This window comes from Marmota flaviventris, chromosome 12 (genome assembly GCF_047511675.1).
Source record: "Marmota flaviventris isolate mMarFla1 chromosome 12, mMarFla1.hap1, whole genome shotgun sequence".
In the NCBI taxonomy this organism is placed as follows: Eukaryota; Metazoa; Chordata; class Mammalia; order Rodentia; family Sciuridae; genus Marmota; species Marmota flaviventris.
The window spans coordinates 42,954,851-42,977,241 of NC_092509.1; the positions used below are offsets into that span (position 1 = coordinate 42,954,851).

Sequence of the window (22,391 nt, forward strand, 5' to 3'; positions counted from 1 at the left end):
CAGGGGCCCTCAATCACTGAGCCACATCCCTAGCCCTATTTTGTATTTTATTTAGCACCTTGTCATTGCTGACTCAGCCACTTTTCTGCCACTCACATCACTCTACCAAGCTGCTGGAAATACAGGCATGCACCACTATGCACGATCAGCCTTAAGACTTCTAATATAAATAATATAATTAGATTATTTAAAAATTTTTTTGAGGCAGGATCTCCCTGTTATTGCCCAGTCTGGTCTCCAATTCAAGAACTCAAATGACTTCCTGCCTCAGCATCTTAAGTAGCTGGGACCACAAGTGCAGGCTACCATGTCCAGCTAATAGATTTTTCTTTCTAAATACAGAAAATACTGTGCTAGCTAAAATAAACCATAGGCAGAATTCAAGGATAGCATCCTGATCTTCAGCAATATGGTAATGTTCTGTATAATCCACTTCCTTTGAAAGTAGATAGAACCTGTGACTTGCTTCTAGTTAATAGCATAGGGCAGTGATGGAATGCTACTCTCTTATGTTAAATTATATATCTAGGGTGACGGGATACCACCTCCATGATCAGTTACATTATATAAGATTCTAAGTTAGCAAACAAAGAGATTCCTAGCTGGCATAAAAAAAAAGCATGATGCTATAATATGATATGCCTTTGGAAAAGTTCATCTAGCTGCAAACTGCAGACTGCCTCTATGAATTGTGTACCTGAGTTCTACAAATGCAAGGACATAAACTTATTGAGAGTGTGTGTTACCTGGACTTGAAACAAACTTTCTTTTACTTTAAGCTGGCTTCCTTGAGGCAACATCCTGTAATTAAAAATGTTTTAAAATGTAAATAATATTCTAAAATTCATCACTGCTTTGCTTTCTTAAAGAGAATTTTAAAGAATTCCAAATGAATAACAATTTTAAGAATTCTTATTTTTTTTAAAGAGAGAGAATTTTAATATTTATTTTTTAGTTTTCGGTGGACACAACATCTTTGTTTGTATGTGGTGCTGAGGATCAAACCCAGACCGCACGCATGCCAGGCGAGCATGCTACCGCTTGAGCCACATCCCCAGCCCAGAATTCTTATTTTTTAAAAGCTACTGAATCAAACAGGTTAAATGATAACAATTTAGTAACACATGTCAGGCCTACTTCTTACTGGTATAATTAAGAATATGAAGAAGGGAGATAAGAGAGAAAAAAAAGTGAAGTGCCGATATTTTCAAAATATATTGGTCATTTTTTCTTCTCTGATCATTTTTCTTCTCTAAGTCAAAGACAAAAACCTTTTGTCCAGTGAATTTTGTTATGGTTTATATGTGAGGTGTTTCCCAAAAGCTCATGCATGGGACAATGCAAGAAAGTTTAGACAAAATTACTGGGTTATGAGAGATTTATATTAGATTATAAAAGGCTTGGCCTAATCAGTGCATTTATTACATGAAAGGGATTGGTGGTAACTGTAGGCACATAGGGGTTAGCTGGAGGTTGGTACCAGGGGGCATGCCTTTGGAGTATATATTTTGTCCTTGGTCAACAGAGTTCTCTCTGCTTCCTGGTTCTATGTTTCCAGCTGCTTTACTCAGCCACTTTTCTGCCACTCACATCATGCCCCAAAGAATGGAATCGGCTATCTATGAATTGAGACCTCTGAAACCCTGGGTCTCAAAATAAACTTTTACTCCTTAAAATTGTTTTTGTCCTGTCTTAGTCACAGCAGCAAAAAAGATGACTTAAACAAATTTCTTTTTAGCATTCATTGTACTCTCTAAAAATAAATTCATAGTTTCTTTTCAAAAATTATATTTCTATTTTAAGATGTGAATAAATTAAGAGTGGAATGATTATTTTATAATACCAATGAAAATATTCATTTAATAAAGCCATTTTATAATAATCCATATACATAAAAGTTTACTTTTTTAATGTTTCTGGATATTTTAATCATGTTACATTTTTTAAATAGTGGAATGCATTACAATCATAATTATACATTCACAACACCATTTTTTGTAACTCTGTATATAAAGTATGTTCATGCAAAATTATGCCATTATACATAAAAGTTAAATTTTATAAAAATAAATACAATTAAAAACTTCAGTAGAAAATAATAAATTCTGGGGATTTGATTTGGGGATTTAACAAAGTACAAAGCATTAATTAGATGATTTTCCCATAATCATATCCTGGTCTTTTTATAAAACTATTTCCTAATTTTATGTTTTAAAAACCTGTCGTGTTTATATGACTTTAAATTATTGGTATGTAATAAAAATAAAAATGTCAATTAACAAAGAAGAAAAATATTAACATGTATCTTTGTCTTACCTTTCTGAATCCTCTGGCTTTTCTTTGTCTTTTTTCTTTTCTATTTTTACAGTTTTCTTTGTTCGATCACTTACATGTTTTTTCTGTGTAATCTTATATAAGCCAGAAATAAATGGTTAAGTACACAACAAATTGTGGGAAAATATTTGAAAATATACATTACTAAGATTTCCATTTTACTCCAAGAGTCACTATACTATGTTTCAAGGAAACTTATTTAAACAGAAGCAAACCAAAATTAGTGATTATAGTTGAACTGTTTGTAATAGTATTTTATTGAATATAAACTGTATATAAGTTAACATATATTGAAATAATTTAGTCACCCTGATAAACTACAGTCAGTTTTGTTGTAATGTAGTGTATGACATTCTGAAAATTACTTTACTATGCAAACAAATGCAATAAAACCTGCAGGATGTATGGGGAAAATGGGTTAGAAGCACATCATACAGACACCATCAATTACACACTTTGAAAAATAGAAACAGTAGTACTATGCCCTTCTACACAGTTAAATGATTTAGAATAAACAATATAAAAAATATAGTTGGGACTGGGGCTGTAGCTCAGTGGTAGAGTGCCTGCCTAGCACATGTGAGGCACTGGTTTCAATCCTCAGCACCTTATAAAAATAAATAAAGGTATTGTGACCATCTACCAACTAAAATTTTTTTTAAAAAAAATATATAGTCTTTTAAAGAAATCCTAATAACAAAATATTTTGGGGTTATGTAGTAAAATGTATGAAAACAATAGCATAAAGACTGAGAAGGGCTAACATATTAAAGTTCTTATATGTCAAGTGATTTAATATCACTTGAAGGTAGACTGTGACAAACACTATAAACCTTAAAGTAACCAATTAAACCAATAGAAAAGTAATACAGTTCGGGAAGCCATCCGTGAAATACATGAGGATCTTCTCTCATAAAGCCAGGGAGATTTAGGTTTGACCTTGGGAACTATCTGTGGCTCTCTCACTGCAATAGATTGCCCAACGCACGTGGCCTTTATCTCCACTCTGCTAGGAAGATTCCCCATAGTAGCTCCAGAGATGGGCATAACCTGTTGAGACAGCCCACTTTCAACTGTTTTTGGTGAAGAACGATATATGGAAGGCCTTTGATGTTTCTTGATATAAACAAAGCAGGCACAGGTTGCATTTTGCCATTAGTCTAGAAACTGGATCCATCTGAAACTACTTTCTATGTCCTGTGATTTTTTTTGTTGTTCTATTTTACCTAGCTTTTATTTCTCAGCCAGCTCCTGCATGGGATGGGCAAAATACAGATTTGGAGACCTGGAAGTGGGATGGTGCTATAACATAAAATCAAAAATGTGAAAGTGGCTTTGTAGTTGGGCAATATACATAAGACAGAAGAACCTAATGAAACCCTATAAAAAATAGAAAATTGAGACAAATATAAAATAAAACAACCAGTTCACAGTAACGCTGATTAATATTTCACAAGCAATCACAGAAACCAAATATGTTTTTTGTTATTCAGCTTGGCTGTCTAAAAAAAATATTGAGAGAAACTATTAAGTTATAAAAAGGAAGGCTACGTTGGAAGAAAATTGGCTGTAAGAGTATAAAATTAAAATGCCCACATGGGCAGATTACATGATAGATTTTCAGCCTTTTTTGTGCTGATTTTCTATTTCTACTTGGTCTATATCTAAACAGAATTATTTCTAAATTGAATATATACAACAGTCCTGATCTTATGTTTGATACCTGTATAGAATCACTACTTCTCTGATTAAATTGCTAATCTCCTAGTACTATGTTGGCTTCTTCTTCTAGGAAGGAAGAAATATCAATATCCAACATTAGTGGATTCAAGAATATGTTCATCCAACCACACAACTGGTGTTTTTAAGTGGTAAATAAAAATTCACTTCTAATCAATTTGACTTTGTTGTTGATAATTTAAATTTATAAGCTGTATAAAAACAAGAAAATACTAAAAGAAATAAAAGTTAATTTATCCTTGACATTTCTATTCACTGTGCTTGGTATAGTGAACTAAACCATTAGTTAATTGCAGGGGAAATATATAATGCAAGTAAAAGATTCTTGAAAATTCTAACTTACTGATAAATTGATGAAGTTAAATATTTGGCAGATAAATATCTTTCAGAATGTTTTCATAGCATAATCTTGGTTTTGATAACTAATGTGATAATTTAGAAGATAACATTATCTTATTTTTAAACTATTATAATTTTTTATTTTGAAAATATATTATAAAATATTTAAATATCACTTTGATTCCTATCCTGAAATAAGCAGCTTCGTTAGGTACTATATGCCAATTTTAGACACTAAAGTTTTACCAACCTCTATATCCTTCAACTTTTGTAGTTCATTTTCCAGCACTGATTTCTCCTCTGATAATAATTCAAAATCATTTTGCATCTGTTTGTACTTCTAAAGAAAAATAATAATAATGAAGACCAAAGTTTTCATTAACTCATTAAAAATAATGAATTATTGCTATTAATCTGTATTAAGGTTAATAAAAACTAGGATTGGTAATGAATAAAAATATTCAGAAGACTATATAATATTACATATTAATATTTCAGAAATGAAGTGCTTTTGAGTAATAATAAAGTATAGTAAAATTAAAAGAATATCCCAAAGCTTTCCAGCTTACATTTTCATAGAAAACTTTTGAATAAAGTGAGCAAACATTGTGTCTCTATTTAGGATAATGTAATACTGGCAATTTCTAGAGGCTATTAAAAACTCATTGACAAGGTGCAATTTCAAATAGAAAGTGACATACTCACAGCTTCTAATAAGCCTTGATCATCTTCAGCTCTGAAAACATAATATTGTATTATATCTATCAGTAATGTGCTAGACCTTTACATTTATGTTTTTATTTATGTAACACACCTATTTATTTTTTTGTAAAGAGTTTAAAATAATACAATCAAGGTTAGAATACATTTCTGATTACTACTCCAAAAATCCATTGCTCTACCCAGAGATATTAATGCACAGCTATTATAGTTTCAGAATACATCTACATAACAGTGAATGTACCTATTCAGTTGTATAATTTTTGTTGCTGGGTTAGAGTTCCATGTCTTTTTTTAAATACAAATGACCACTCTACATATTACTCTAAACTTATTTTTTCACTTAACATAATGTTTGATATCTAATTTATTAATAAGCAAAGATTTTTCTCATTCTTTTAAAATGCTATTCCATAGCAGAGGTTGCCAAACATTTTGTGTAAAGAGTCAAACAGTAAATGTTTTAGATTCTGCAGGCCTAATAGTATGTACCACAACTATTCAATATGCAAAATCAAAGTAGATGATAAAGAATGAGTGTTGCTGTGTTCCAATAATATTTAACTTATGAAAATAAGCTACAGGACAGATTTGCTAACATCTGTTAAATACTATGATTAAATCATAGATTTTTGACAAACATATTGTTTATTAAGTTGGAATTTATAACAGCTTTAGTAAAATATAGTTAATATTCCATACAATTCACTTTTAAAAAATATATAACTAAATGCCTTTTAATATATTCACCAAGTGGAGCAACCATCGCCACTAATTTAGAACATTTTAGTTATCAAAAATTAAACTTCATACCCATTAGTACTCATTCTCCATTCCTCCTAGCACAGCCTATATATATAAACCAGTGGTTTGCTTTGTTTATATAAAAAGTTCCTATTCTGGATAGTTCATATCAATAGAATCATTATACAACATGTGGTCTTTTGAGACTGGCTTCTTACACTTTGCATGTTTTCAAGGTCAATCTCTGTTGTAACATGTATTAGGACTTTGTTCCTATTTACTGCCCAATAATAATCTAGTGTGTGGATATCTCACATTTTATCTCTCAAATCCTCAGCTTATGAACATTTCAATTATTTCTCCTTTTTAACTCTTATGAACTATGACATTATGAGCATTCATATACAAGTTTTGTATGACTATGTTTTCATTTTCCTCAAATACAAACCTAGAAATAGAATTCCTGGGTCATATGTTACCTCTGTATTCAGCATTATGAGGAAGTGACAATAAGAAAAACATTTTCTAAAGTGAATGCTCCATTTAAATTCCTACCAGAAATGTCTGTGGGTCCTACAGACTTGCTAACAGTTGCTATTGTCTGTCTTTTAAGCCATCCTCATGGATATGAAGTAATATCTCATTATCACTTTGCTTTTCAATTTCCTAATGACTAATGAAGTTAAAAATATTTTACAAGTTTATCAACTATTTATATTTCTCCTTTGAAGAAATATCTATTCAGTTCCTTACCTATTTACATTTTTATTATTGAGGTGTAAGTGTTTTATACATGAATCCAATGCATACTGTTTGAATAAATAAACTCACTTTCTATGAGTTGTTGTTTTCATTCTTTTTATATATTTAATATAATATATATTTTATATATTGATAAACCCAGGAGTGCTTTATCACTGAGCTACATCCCAGTCCTTTTTTTCTGTAACTTTTAATTTTGAGACTAATTTGCTGAGGCTGGCCTCAAACTTGCCATCATCCTACCTCAACCTCCAAAGTCACTAGGTTTATAGGTATGCACCACTGTGCCCAGATTTTTTTTCTTCATGGTTATCATTTACAGTACTAATGTTTTAAATTTTAATGACATTAAATTATTCTATTTTTTTCCTTCAGTTGGTGGCATTTTTCATATCAAATCTAAGGAATTATTGCCTAACCCAAGGTCACAAAGCTTTACCCCTTTCTTCTAAGAGGCTATAATTTTAGCTCTTAAATTTATGTCTTTGAAAATTTGGAGTTAATTTAAGAGGAAGAATGAAGAAAGAATCCAACTGCATCCTGTTGCATGTAGATAACCATTTGTTCCAGTACTTTTGGACAAATTATTCTTTTAAGACAAGACATTGGTCTTGTCTTAAAAATCAATTGAGCATAAATGTAAGAGTTTATTTCTAGACATTCAATTTAATCTATATGTTTATCTTTATGCCAGTATCACATTGCCTTGAATACCGTAGCTTTCTGTTAACTTTTAAAATCAGTTAAGTGTGAGTCTTCCAACTCTTTTGCCCATTTATATTAATTGGGTCGTTTAATGTTTTGGTGTAAAGTTTTTTGCATTCTTTATATATTCCAGATATGAATCCTCTGTTATAGGAGTAGCTAGCAAAGATTTTCTCCATTGTGTAGAATTCTCTTCACATTCCTAATTGTTTCCTTGCTGTGCATCCCATTTATTAATTCTTGACATTATTTCCTGAGCTTTATATGTCCTATTGAGAAAGTCATTGCCTATGTCTATATGTTGGAATGTAGATCCTACATTTTCCTCTAAAGTTGCATCTAATTCCCAGGTCTTTGATCCATTTTGAGTTCATTTTTGTGGAGGGTGAGAGATAAGGGTCTAGTTTCATTTTTCTACATATGAATAATCAGTTTTCATAGCACCATTTATTAAAAACATTTTTTTTCTCTAATTTATGTTTTTGGTACCTTTGTCAAGGATCAGGTGACTGTAGATGTGTGGGTTTGTCTCTGTGTCTTCCATTCCTTACCACTAGTCTATGTGCCTGTTTTTATGCCAGTACCATTCTCACTATATTCTGTAGCTCTGCAGTATAATTTGAAGTCAGGTATTGTCTCCAGCATTGTTTTTGTGTTTTTGTTTTTGTTTAGAATTGCATTCACTATTCTGAGTCTTTTATTTTTCCAAATGAGTTTTAGGACTGTTTTCCCTAGTTCTGTGAAGAATGTTATTGGTATTTTTGTGGGCATTGCATTGAATCTGTATATTGATCATTTTAACTATTAATTCTGCCTATCTGTGAACATGGGAGATCTTTTCATCTTCTGAGGCCTTCCTCAATTTCTTCTTAAATGTCTTATAGTTTTCACTGTAGAGGTCTTTCACATCCTTGTTTAGATTCATTTCTAGGTATTTCTCTTTTTTAGGCTATTGTGAATGGGATTGTTTTCCTGATTTTTTTCTCAGCAGATTAATTGTTGTTATACAGAAAGCTATTGATTTTTGCATATTGATTGTGTAACCTGATACTTTGACAAATTTTTTTATTAGCTCTTGTCTTTTGATGGAATTATTTGGATCTCTAGGTGTTGGATCATGTCATCTGCAAACAGTAATAACTTGACGTCATCTTTTTCTATTTTTATCCCCTTTATTTCTTTCTATTACCTAATTGCTTTGACAAGAATTTCTAGTACTATATTACATAGGAGTAGTGAGAGTGGCATCCTTGTTTTGTTCCATATTATAAAGGAAATTCTTTCATTTTTTTTTTTGCCATTTACTTTGAGTTGGCTTTGGGTTTTTCACATAGCTTTTATGTTGTTGAGGTAGGTTCCTTCTATCCCTAGTTTCTTCAGTGATTTTATCATAAATGGATGCTGAATTTTGTCTAAGGCCTTCTATGAATCTATGTATTGAAATTACTAAGTATTTTTTGTCCTTAATTCTATTTATGTGATGAATTACATTTACTAATTTGTGTATATTAAACCATCCTTGCATCTCTGAAATAAAACCAACTTGGTTGTGGTGTATGGTCTACATAATATGTTGTTGAACATGATTATATAATATTTTATTAAATATTTTTTGCATTGAAGTTCATTAGGGATTTTTGTCTGTAGTTTTCTTTCTTTCATGTGTCCTTATCTGGTTGTAGCATGAGTGTGATATTGGCTTCATAGAATAAATTTGGAAGTGTAATTCCATCCTTGTCTATTCATGGAATAATTTAAGGAGTATTGACAGTAGTTCTTCTTTAAGAATTTGGTAGAATTCAGCAGAGAATCCATCTGGCCCTTGGCTTTGCTTTGTTGGAAGGCCTTTTATTACTGCTTCTATCTACTAGTTTTTGGTCTGTTTAGGTTTTCTGTGTCCTCTTGATTCAGTTTTTCCAGAGCTTATTTGTCTGGAAATGTATCCATTTCTTCTAGGATTTCCAGTTCATTTCAGTGTACACTTTCAAAATAGTCCCTAATGATTTGTTGAATTTCTGTGATATTGGTGGTAATTTCTCCTTTTCATCTCCAATTTTATCCATTTGGTTTTTCTCCCTTTTTCTCTTGATTAGTTGGCTAAGGGCCTATCAATCTTTTTTATCTTTTCAAAGAACTACCTCTTTATTTCATCAGTTCTTTGTATTGCTTTTTATTCTTAATTTCATTGATTTTGGCTCTGATCTTAATTATTTCTTCCTTCTACTGGTTTTGGAATTGATTTGCTCTTATTTTTCAAGGGCCTTGAGATGCATCATTGGGTTGTTTATTTGAGATCATTGTAATTTTCTTATGTAAGTGCTCATAACTGTAAACTTTCTTCTTAGAACTGCCTTCATAAGTGTTCCAGAGGTTATAATATATTGTATCACTATTCTCATTTGAGTCTAAGGATTTTAAAATTTCTCCTTTAACTTCTTCAATCACCCATCCATCACTCAAAAGTGTACTATTCAGTTCCTTAGCCCATTTACTGATTGTTTTTTGTGTTAAGTTTTTTGATTCTTTATATACTAGAGATTAGTGCTCTATATAATGTGCATGTGGTAAAAATTTTCTCCCATTCTGTAGGCTCTCTCTTCACCTCATTGATTGTTTATTTTGCTGAGAAGAAGCTTTTCAATTTGAATCCATCCAATTTATTGATTCTTGATTTTACTTCTTGTGCTTTAGAAGTCTTGTTAAGGAAGTCAGATACTAAGCTGACATGGTAAAAATTTGGACCTACTTTTTCTTCTGTTAGGCTCAGGGTCTCTGATCTAATTCCTAGGTCCTTGATCTGCTTTGAGTTGAGTTTTGTGCATGGTAAGAGATAGTGGTTGGATTTCAGTTTGTAACATACGGATTTCCAGTTTTCCTGGCACCATTTGTTAAGAGGCTATCTTTTCTCCAATGTATGTTTTTGGATCCTTGGTCTAATATAAGTTAACAGTAATTATTGGGTTTGTCTCTGTGTCTTCTATTCTGTACCATTGGTCTACAAGTCTATTTTGGTGCCAATACCATCCTGTTTTTGTTACTATTGCTCTGTAGTATAGTTTAAGGCCTGGTAGAGTGATGCCACTTACTAAGGATCTCTTCTTGTAAGGATCACTTTGGCTATTCTGGGTCTCTTATTTTTCCAGATGAATTTCATGATTTCTTTTTCTATTTCTATGAGGAATGTCATTGAGATTTTGATTTGAATTGCATTAAATCTGTATAGTGCTTTGGAAGTTCAGTCGCTTCTCAGAATAAGATATGCAATCGATCAACAAATATATGAAAAAATGTTCAACATCTCTAGCAATTAGAGAAATGCCAAATCAAAACTACTCTTAAGATTTTTTTCAATCCAGTCAGAATGGCAGTTATTAAGAATACAAACAACAATAACTACTGGCGATGAAGTGGGGGGAAAGGAACATTCTTACATTGCTGGTGGGACTGAAAATTGGTGCAACCAATCTGGAAAGCAATATTAAGTTTCCTTAGAAAACTTGGAATGGAACCACCATTTGATCCACCTATCCCTCTCCTCAGTGAGCTTATACCCACAGGACTTAAAAACAGCTTACTACAGTGACGCAGCCACATCAATGTTTATAGCAACACAATTCACAATAGCTAAATTCTGGAACCAAACTAAATGCGCTTCAATAGATGAATGGATCTTTATCTTGATCTGTGATATATACACACAATGGACTATTACTCAGCATTAAAACAGAATAAAATCATGGCATCTGCAGGTAAATGGATGAAGTTGGGGAATAAGTGAAGTAAGCCAATCCTAAAAAAAAAAAAACAAAGGCTGAGTGTTTTCTCTGATAAATGGATGCTGATCCATAATGGGGATGAGGGGAGCATGGGAGGAATAGAGGACCTTTGATAGGGCGGGGGTGGGGGGAAGGAGGGACATAGGGGTAGAAAAGATGGTGGAATGAGATAGATATCATTATCCTAGGTACATGTATGAAGACAAATGGTGTGACTCTATTTTGTGTACAACCATAGTAAAAAAAATGTGTTCCATATGTGTACTATAAATTGAAATGTATTCTGCTGTCATGTATAACAAATACATGAATAAATAATTTTTTTAAAAAGTGTATTATTCAATTTCACAGTGTTTATATAGTTTCTGTAGGGTTTTGTTCTGTTGATTTCTGATTTCATTCCATTATGATCTGATAAGATTCAAGAAATTTTATCAATTGTTTTGCACTTGCTATGAGTTGATTTGTAGTTTAAAATATGGTCTTTTTTGAAGAAGATTATGAGCCATTGTGAGAAAAAGAGTATTCAGGTGTTGTTTAATAAAATATTCTATAGATGTCTGTTAGGTCCTTTTTATTTGTCATATTTTTCAGGTCCAAAGAGCCTTTACTTAGTTTATGTCTGGATGCTTAGCTCATGGTTAGACAGGTGTATTGAAATCACCCAGTATTATTGTACTGGGGTCTACCTGACACTTCAATTTGAGTAGTGTCTCTTTTACATAAGTAGTTGCACCCATGTTTGGAGCATAAATATTTATTATTATTATATTATTATTTATTCTTGTTAGATTGTTCCTTTTGCCAGTATCAAGTGACCTTCCTTGTCTCTTCTTATTAATTTTGGTTTGAAGTCTTCTTTTGTCAGATGTGAGAGCAATTACTCTTGCTTTTTTGGGGGTTCCATTTAGATTGTATATTAATTTCCAGTCTTTTACTTACACCCGTGGCTACCTTGCCTGTAAGGTGTATTTCTTGCAAAAAACATAAGTTGAATCTTTTTAATTTATTCTGCCAATCTATGTCTTTTCATTTGAGAGTTGTGACCATTTACATTCAATGTTATTATAGAGGTGCATATTAATTCTTGCCATTTTATTTATAATGTTTAATTTGGTTTTGTTTCTAATTTGCTTAGCTACTCTTCAAATGAGGTTTGTTTACTTATGAGCTCTTCTGTTTTCTTCTATGTGGAGTATTTCATTAATTAAGCTCTGTAGCGCCAGTTTAGTTGTCACGAATTCTTTTAATTTCTGCTTATCTTGGAATGTTTTTATTTTCTCTTTGATTTTGAAGAATAGCATTGCTGGATATAGCAGTCTTGGTTGACAGGTATTTTTTTTTCATCACATCATTCCAAGTCCTTCTGGCTTTTACAGTTTGTGCTGAGAAATCAAAAGTAATTTTGATTGGCTTGACTATAAATGTGACATGATGTTATCCCTGGAGGTTTTAAAAATTCTATTCTAGTTCTAGTTCTGTATATTAGTCATTTTAATTATAATGTGTCATGGAGAGGTTTTTTGTTGATCTTGGCTGTTGTGAATGTCTCCTGTATCTGGATGTCCATCACATTCTGAAAGTTGGAAAGATTTTTTATTATTATTTCCATGAAGAGTTTATCAATTCCCTTAGCCTGCATCTTACAACTATCTTCAACTCCCTGATTCTTAAATTTGTTTCTTAATGTTGTCCCAGAGATCTTGTATAGCTTCATCATGTTTGCTTATTTTCTTTTCTTTAATGTCATCTGAATGTTCAGGGCCAGACACTTTGTCTTCCAGTTCTGAGATTCTGCCTTTAGTCTAGTCTACTCTATTAGAAAGACTTTCAACTGAACATTTTGTTTGATTTATTTTGTCTTTAATTTACAATGGTTCTTTTTCAATATTTCTATCTGTTTATTGAACTTCTCATTCATATGATATACTGACTTCTTAATTCATTCGGTAGTTTTTCTGTGGTCCCTTGAAATTCACTGATCATTTTAATGTTTCTTTTGAATTCTTTATCTGATATTTCATCCACTTAATCAGTTGCTGATAAGTAACAAACTTTAGGAGGTGTCATTTTACCTTGTTTTTCATATTTCTTGTACTCCTGTGTTGTGTTTTATGCATCTTTGGAAGATATTTCTCTTCTACTCTTATGTATGGGCCATTTTAGGACTCATTACCAAAGTGAAGTTCTGGGAAACTACAGCAATATTACTGTGTTCACTTACCAAAGTGTCCTAGAGTAATTTACATTGAAAACTCCTCATAAGTGTGGTATCCACAGTCTTTGTGCTAATTCACTGCTTTTGCTATAGCAGTGGATATTTGAAGATGGGACCTGAGGGTCCACACTTATCCATTTCTACTTGGGACCTGGTTGTAAGTTTGTGTTTCTGTCTCTTCTAGTCATTAAAGTACACCTGAATTTGAGTGTCATTTATTTGTGTGTGGAGCAAGGTGTGCTGTTTAGGTTGAGTTTAGTTCAATAGCAGAGTCTCTACCATGTTAACTTCACAGAATAGGGCAAAACAAAAAATAGCTACAATCGATGCAAACAATATATAGCATTAAAATAAATACCAAGGACCTTATATGATATGTATAACATTAATTACTACCCAAACCAAAAAATGGTGAGATTAGCAACTTTCAACAGTAAAAACAATTACCATAAACTATATATGGTTTTAAGGCAAACAGCTTGTGTTGACTATGTTATCCACAGCAGTAATAATTGCATCAGATTTAATGGTGGGGGCAGGAGTTATATAAACCAATTAGTTCTAAAAGATGGTAAAAATACAGTTAATTAAGAGAAAAGAAAATGTGCTAGGAAGGTAGAAAAGAGTTTACAATTTCAAAAAGTAAACAGAATGCAGAAGAGATGTAGCAGTTGATAGTTATAAGGATGGAGGAGAAAATGGAAGAAACAAAGTAAATAGGAGAGAGAGAGAGAGAGAGAGAGAGAGAGAGAGAGAGAGAGAGAGAGAGAGAGAGATAACAATAGAACTTTTCTGTTAGAAGAAAAGAAACAAATGACAACCATACAAAAAATATATAAACAAATAAAAAACTTTAACCCTCAAAAGACAAGGCAGGGAAAAATAATGCATTTAAAAATGCTAAAAATGAGGGGGATAAAACCAAATATGTACATTAAAAATGGACTTAAACCAATCAGCACAGACATCTCTCCTTCTCTCTCTTATTCTCTCTCCCCCCCTCACACACACACAAAGAGAGCGAGAGAGCTGCCAGCTGGAGTGGTTTAAGACTCAAGCTGATTGAAATAAGTCTCACCTTCCCTTCTCACCAACATGAGATAGGATGAAGTGGAAAACACTGTCAATTGGAGTTCTGTCCACACATATTATTGCATTCCCAAGGTGGAGTTGCTGCAAAGTTCTTCAAATGGAGTTCTGAAAGTTGGGGATTAGGTCTTCAGGCCACAGGGGCTTTGTTGGTGACATCTGTTCTGGAGACATTAGATCAACATACTCCTACGGCCTTGTAGTTGCTAATCTCTATTGGGAGTCTGGATCTCAAGAGCCTCCCAAGAATTCTAGTTCTGGGGCAGGTGAACTAATCTTCCCCACACTCTGCTGCCCAGAAACATATTTGCTAGGCTTGATCCCTGAGTGTATTTACATCTAGCAGTTCAGATTTCCAATTAGTTTCAGCTGGTCATGTGAGCTGCCAGACTAAAAAGGAAAAGCAAGTTGGTGCCCCTTTCACTTTTCCAACTTGAATCCCACTGGGCACAATCTTTTCTGTTCCTATTTTACTCATGTTCTCCTAGATCATACAGTAGGCACCTAATGGGACAGTGTGACACTGTTTTCTAGGATGACCTCTTGGCTCCTGAAGTAGCAGCTGCAGCATATTTACTTCAAAATGGCTCCCACCTCAGCTCTCTGGTCAGTTGGAAAACAGAACTTTTCAAACACCAATGCACAGAGCATCCTCTGGATCAGCTAAGATCAAGCTACTTTTCTGATCTCGGGTTTTTCCATACCAAATCTGTATTTCTCTCTGTATTATTCCTCCCTCTATGGTGAACCAGCACCACTACCACTACTGCTGCCCCAAGCAGCTCTGCTCTATTGTACTCTTTCTTCTTCATTTAATGAACCCAAGTTACTCTGGCTGTCCAATGTTAAACTTTAGTGAAATCCCTCTTTCACCCACCTCACTGAGGAACAGTACTCCCATTGCTTGAATCCCAAGCCGTGGAGCAACTAAGAATGAAGTCTTTCTCTATTCCATCATCTTGAATTTCCCAAGCATGAAGATTTAAAACCCCAAATTAAGGTATTTTCATGGTTGCACTCCTTCTGAAACATCTAAGGAAGAAACTTTTCTGCCTCTTCTATCTTCTGTCATTCCTTGAATTATAACAGCATAACTCCAACCTCTGCCTGAACCCTTACCTGAAAGTCTCCCTTCTGTGTGTATCTATACTCTCCAATTTTTATAAGGATATCAATTATATTAGTTAATGGTTCATCCTATTTCATTATGACTTCATAATAACTAATTATATCTGCAACAGTCTTACTTTCAAATAAGGCCACTCTGTAGTAGCAAGGATAAAGAATTTCAACTTCTTGAGGGACACATTCAATTTTTAACAACTAGTATATACAAATGCAACTGACTTTTTGCTTATTGATCTTGTATATATTCAGCTTGATAAATTCATTTCCTACAGGTTCGGCTTCCTTTTTCCAAAATGCTTGAGGCCAGAAGTATTTCAGATTTCAGGCTATTTCAGATTTGGGAACATTAGCATAGATTTTACAAATTGAGCATCACTAATTAGAAAATCTGAAGTCCAAAATGTTCCAAATCCAAAACATTTTTAGCATAATGTTGGCACTCAAAAAGGTATGGCAGTGCATGCCTGTAATCCCACTGGCTCATGAGGCTGAAGTGGGAAGATCACAAGTTCAAGATTAACTTCAGCAACTTAGCAAGATCTTCAGCAACTTATTAAGACCCTGTCTCAAAATAAAAAATTAAAAGGACTGGGGATGTAGCTCAGTGGTAAAGTGCCCCTGGGTTCATTCCCTAGTACACCCCCCCAAAAAAAAGTTTCAAAGTAGGGCAGGAGGTGGAGGAAAATGGGAACATGTTTGTGAAAAGAAAAAAGTTACATAGCAGTAATAAGTTCTAGAGTTCTACAACATGTTGATTATAGTCAATAATGATATATTGCAGAATTCAACATCTCTAAGAGAGTAGATTTTTAAAGTTCTCACCACAAAAATCAATAATAAGAATGTGAGAAGAAGATTACCTCTAGATAGGGAAGAGAGGTGGGAGGGAAAAGGAGGAAGAAAGGGAATTGCATGGAAGATGGAAGGAGACCCTCATCGTTATACAAAATACATCTATGAAAATGTGAGGGGAAAAAACGTGTGTCACATTAGATTGGATAGAGAGAAGTGATGGGAGGGGAAGGGAGGGGTAGGGGGGAAAGGAAGGACAGCAGAATAAAATAGACATTATTATTGCTGTGTGTATATATGTGACTGCATGATCAATGGGATTCTGCAACCTGTACACTCAGAAAAATGAGAAATTATATCCCATCTGATTCAAATGTATGATATGTCAAGATCATTATACTGTTGTGTTAACTAATTAAAACAAAAAATTTTTAAAAAAGAATGTGAAGATGGTGAATATGCTATATTGCTTAATTTAGATATTCTACAATGTATGCACAAATCAAAACACCATGTAGTACACCATCAATAAACATGATTTTATTTGTCAATTAAAAGAAAAAGTACATTTACTTACAGAGGAATTATATGAATTTACCAGTGAAAAGACTATACACAAACTACATTTTGTATCATTTGATTTTTCTTATTTTTTCAAACTATGGTAAAACATATATAACATAAAATTAACAATCTTAACCATTTTAAGTACTGTTCTGTTAAGTGCATTAACATTATTTTATAACCAATATCCAAAACTATTTTCATTACATAAAACTAAAGTTATATTATATGCATTAAAAAATAATTCCCCATCTTCCCCTCTCCTTGTCACTTTGCAATCATCATTCTACCTTCTGTCTCTAAAAATCAGACTACCCTAGATAACTTATGTAAGGGGATTCATACAGTATTTGTCTTTTTACGATTGGCTTATTTTACATAGTACAATGTCCTGTTATTCATGTCATAGCATAGATAAAGCATTTTGTTTAAGGCTAAATAATAATCCATTATATGCATATACCACATCTTGTTTATTCATTTATACATGCTATAATTAGGGGAAAAAGAGTTGTTTTAAAAGTTTACCTTTTCAACATATCTGACTGTTTTTCAAATACTTTCAACATCATATCGAATTGGTTAGTCACCGAAGCAGCATCTATTATAATAAAAGTAAAGGCATTAAAATGACTGAAGTTATAGTTCTATGCTAATATAACTCATGCACTAGATGTTAAAACTAAATAAGCATAATTAGGAGATAGGAGGGTGACATGAATACTAAATAGCAAAATGCTTATGATGAATGAAAATATAATTTTATTAAATACCTATTATGTGCAAATCTCCATGTTACTTTGCATTTTCTTAATCCTTAAAATAACTCAAAAAAGAAAGTACCATCACTATTTTTAAATTAATAAATTCAGGCTCAGAGAGATTATATAATTTAATCAAAACTTGGCCTCTGATAAATTAAAAACATTACTGAGGTCCAGCAAATGTAAACTATATGTGATAGAGCACATCAGAGGACTTTAGTCTATTAATAAAGATTTATTTTGGTTGCTGCTGCTAAAGACAATGGAAAGAATATGTCTAACCTATTGTTTTCCAACTGTATCAAATAAATAGGAAACTGAGATGCTTCTTAAAAAGGTAAACAATAATCCTTTTTAAGGATTCATAATAATCAATGGGAAAACAAGACTTTTCAGTCTTGGGACATAAAAAGTACAAGACAGAAGACAGTCACTGCATCAGGTTTTCTACTAAACAAGATATGACATGTACAAAGAAAATGTTAAATAATATGGAAACATATAAATTGATGCATAACTGTAGTAGTGGGGTTGTTGGATTATATAGTGGTTCCTATCATAATTCAAAACAGTATTTTAAGAGCAATCTGATAATAGCATACAACATGATTTAAATTTATATCCTGAATATGTTGAAGAATTATGAGGAACAAAAACTGTTATTCTGGTTACAATTTGAAAATGCAATATTCAGAAAGAATAAAAGGCCATTATCTATCTATGACTCCACTAACTTAGGATCTTCAACTCAGTATTATTACAGGGCAGCAGCCTGCTGTGAAGCCAAGGCAGCTGCAGAGGCCCCCACTTTGTAGCAATTCTTGCAACCATGGTAAAAGGATTTCAGACATGTCACTTCAAGTAGTGGGCATGACTTTATTAGAGGGGATAGGAAAAGGAAAAAGGAAACACTCTCAAAGGAAAGAATGGATCATTTCATAGAGGAGAAGAATGGCATACCCCCTCCTGCCCTCTAATTTTATTGGAGATCCCAGGAAAATTTCAAGAGAGTCTTGCCCCAGTCCACCTCTTGACTTTTGACTGATAGCTGGATGACATCAGACTTTCAAGTCCCACTGCACATGGCAACTCTAGGTCACTTTGGTTCATGTTGACCTGTTTTAATTGAAACCTGCTCTTACAGATTTTATGATTGGGAAATTAGCCTTAATCCTCTTGGGTTCTGGGATCTGGTCTGTGTAAAGCTCACAAAAGTTCCCTACTTCAGGGTGTCAAGAGTGGCAAATAAATTATTGCTTTTAACTCCATGGCCTTGGACAGCTTGACTGCCATATTGGGGAATCTTTTCATGCAAAGATGTAGAAAGATATGCCCATTTGCAGGCAGCCACTGTTAATGGGGAAGAATCCATGCCTAGTGTGGAATTTATGAGTTCCATAGCTTTGAATTTAGATGCCTTGGATAAAAGAGATACCAGCATGCCTAAACAGCCTTGACACACCAGCTGCCTGGAGGAGGACGAATTACCATGCAAGTGTTAAGTCCCCAACCAGCCCAACTTCCCCACAGCTTCTTCTTCTTTACCTTGAGGAATCCCTCCTCACAATAAATTCTTTTGGTGTGTTTCACTATAAGTAAAGCCTTCATGGGCTTTTCCCTTTGTTAGGATCAGATCCATCAGGTCTCTTCCACCCATCATACCCCTGGCTTTGAAAACCATTTCTCTGTGTTGTTTGCTTTCTTTCTTTTTTAAAAATATTTTTAATTTAGATGAATACAATATATTTATTTATTTTTATGTGGTGCTGAAGATTGAGCCCAGTGCCTCACATGTGCTACCACAGAGCCACAACCCCAGTCCCTGCTTTATTTCTTAATACTACTTTTCCAGACTTTTAATTTCAGCTGCCCCACACCTCTGATTGTTACTTATTCCATCCCCATGCAGGCTATAGGTGACATCAGGGTAAATTTGTGCTCTTTTTATTGGAATTTTCAGTTTGTATTTCCTCTGCAGGTATCATGCTGTTGCTGAGGAATGTGATATATCCTGTCAACTTAAATCAGGCAGGGGTATGGGTATATTGCTTTTGAAAAATGAAAGCATATGGAGATCAGCACAGTAGACCCAGTTTAGACAGTTATTCCTTCAACCTCACCACTCACATATGTCTGTTTTCTGTCATTTTCCCCTCAAGGATTTTGGGTCCCTAAATGTTTTTAGGAGACGTGGAAATCAATTTGATCTGGCTGCTTCTTGCTGAGAGAGGACAAAGTTATGGGGGGGTAAGCAATCAAAAGTCATTTTCTATCAGGTTGAGCATGGACAGTTAACAGTACTTAGCATCAGGGAAGTCCAGAGGTCCATAATGGCAGCTGACAGGTGACTGATTGGCCAAAGTATGTATAGAGCAGAGATCATGTTAGTAGGTGAAACTTTTGAAATTCCTTTGGGCCATAATGACTCCTTCCCTCCAAAGGAGGCAAAACTTGTGAAATTCCTGTCTTTTGTATTAAGGCACACATTTCCCACTTTAAAAGCTTTTTTCATCCTAGAACTTCTCAAAGATAGAATATTTTGGAACAAATAAGCATCTTCTATCTTTCTTGAAAACTAGTTTTGAATAAAACATATTTTCCTATCAATTTAGTTCCAAATATTCCTGGAGCAACAAGATTGTAGCCTATCCCCACACACACCTCCAGGGCAGTATTAGAGCCACTTAGTAATAACTGGACCAACAGATTTATAGGAAGAATGAAAAATATTTCCAGACAAATATACTTTTGAAATAATGAGATTATTTTATTGACAAGTTTAAAAGTTTTTTATAGAAATTTGAATATTTAAAGATACAAAAGTAACATATAACCATTCAACAGACAGAAATATAAATTTCCCCTTTCCACCTATAATTCTCCTTGCATCCTCTAATCTATCCATCCCCTAGGCCTCCTGACTACTAATAATAGTTTGACGTATATAATTATGAATTTTATTTCTATATAAGTTTAAATCTATAGAGATAAAAATAATCACATAAGTGTATCACATAAAAAATTATTTTTCTGGCAGCTAATATGAAATTCCTTTGAAAGAAACATCAGCATTATTGAGCAAATAGGGTAAATAGGTTCTCCTAAGCAGAGTAAAGATTCAACTTTGTGAAAGACCCTTGCTTTCAAGCATTAACAATTTTTCTGCAATATAAAATAATAAAGGGAATATGTAACCTCATAAAAGTATCCCAAGTTAACAATGTGGCCTATAGGGTAACTTTGAAATAGCAAAAGTGGTTAAAAGGGGCTTAATTGTATGCTTTATATTGGAGATAGATAACCCCTTTTATATAACATACACTATTTTGTGAATTAGTAAGTAGTTATTAACAATATATGCATAATATTTTTAATATTTTTTCCTCCTTGGGTGAGACCTACAATGCAGATATACAGATAGATTATAAAATGGGATAAAAATGGACATACTATGCTTTAACCTTGCATTTTCACTTTGAATGTCAAGGAAAATTCTGCAAAGCAATTAAAATAGGATTATCTTATTTTAGTACACAGTGTTCTATTGCTATCAACAAATTTATTTAATTAGTCAAAATGTATTTTTATGATTTTGTTTTTACTAATATACTAACAATAGCAATATTGGTGAAAAAAATCTAAATGGAAACTGTATAAATATTAATGAGAGAATAATAAACTATGACAAAGAATGCAAATCCAATATAGCCATTAAAAATGATTAGACATGACTCATGAGAATGAGGCAGAAGGATCACAAGTTCACAGCCAGTCTCAGCAACTTAGAAAGGCCCTGAATCAAGATAAAAAAAATATAAAGAACCAGGGATGTAGCTCCGTAAAATGTTAAATACTCAATACACGAAAGAAACAATGCTTAGACATTCATGCCAATATTTCTGTGAGACATTTCTAAAAATAAAGTTTTGGGGTTTTAGGTACATTGTTTCTATTTTCAAAAGATAATAGCATAGTGAGATCCATTAATTTCCTAGGAATTTCTATTAAAGTATGAGAAAGTGCATTTCTCCACATCATCACTTACACCTACACCTAAATGTTATTAATATTTAACTTCAATATTTTTTTGGATGTAAATTTTTTTAAATGCTTATTTGGGTGCTCATTTAAAGGTATCCAATCACATCATTGCCAAATAAGTTTGACCCCAAAGGCATTGTGTTTTCTCTAGTATCTCTGGTCTGCATGTGGCCCTTTACTGGCCTCTTGGGTGCTATTTGGGGCCTACCTCATGAAGTTGGCAGTGCCCAGTGAAATAGAGTCAGTGGAGGTAGTAGAGGCAGCTGTTGATTCTTTAATATGGCTGGTGGTAGATTTTAAGTATTCTAATTAATTGTACTTTTTATTGATTTTTTTAAATAAATGACAGCAAAATGTATTACAATTCATATTACACATATAGAGGACAACTTTTCATATCTCTGGTTGTATCTAAAATACATTCACTCCAATTTGTGTCTTCATACATGTACTTTGGATAATGATGACCATCACATTCTACCATCATTGCTAACACCCTGCCCCCTCCCTTCACTTCCACCACCCTGCCCTATCTAGAGTTCATCTATTCCTCCCATGCTCCTGCTCCCTACCTCACTAGGAATCAATCTCCTTATATCAGACAAAACATTTGGCATTTGGTTTTTGGGGATTGGTTAACTTCACTTAGCATTATCTTCTCCAACTCCATCTACT

General features: G+C 33.2%; 1 protein-coding gene across 1 annotated transcript in view; it reads right to left on the reverse strand.

Moving 5' to 3' along the window:
* Nucleotides 1–22,391, reverse strand: part of Ccdc7 (coiled-coil domain containing 7) — a 109,707-nt gene that overhangs the window by 32,272 nt on the left and 55,044 nt on the right. The window contains exons 9-14 of the mRNA XM_071619665.1: nucleotides 17,440–17,512; nucleotides 5,119–5,149; nucleotides 4,664–4,753; nucleotides 4,106–4,122; nucleotides 2,317–2,385; nucleotides 747–801 (exon numbers count right to left, since the gene is read on the reverse strand). Of these exons, the coding sequence (XP_071475766.1) occupies nucleotides 747–801; nucleotides 2,317–2,385; nucleotides 4,106–4,122; nucleotides 4,664–4,753; nucleotides 5,119–5,149; nucleotides 17,440–17,512 (335 nt within the window). The remainder of the gene's footprint in view (nucleotides 1–746; nucleotides 802–2,316; nucleotides 2,386–4,105; nucleotides 4,123–4,663; nucleotides 4,754–5,118; nucleotides 5,150–17,439; nucleotides 17,513–22,391) is intronic.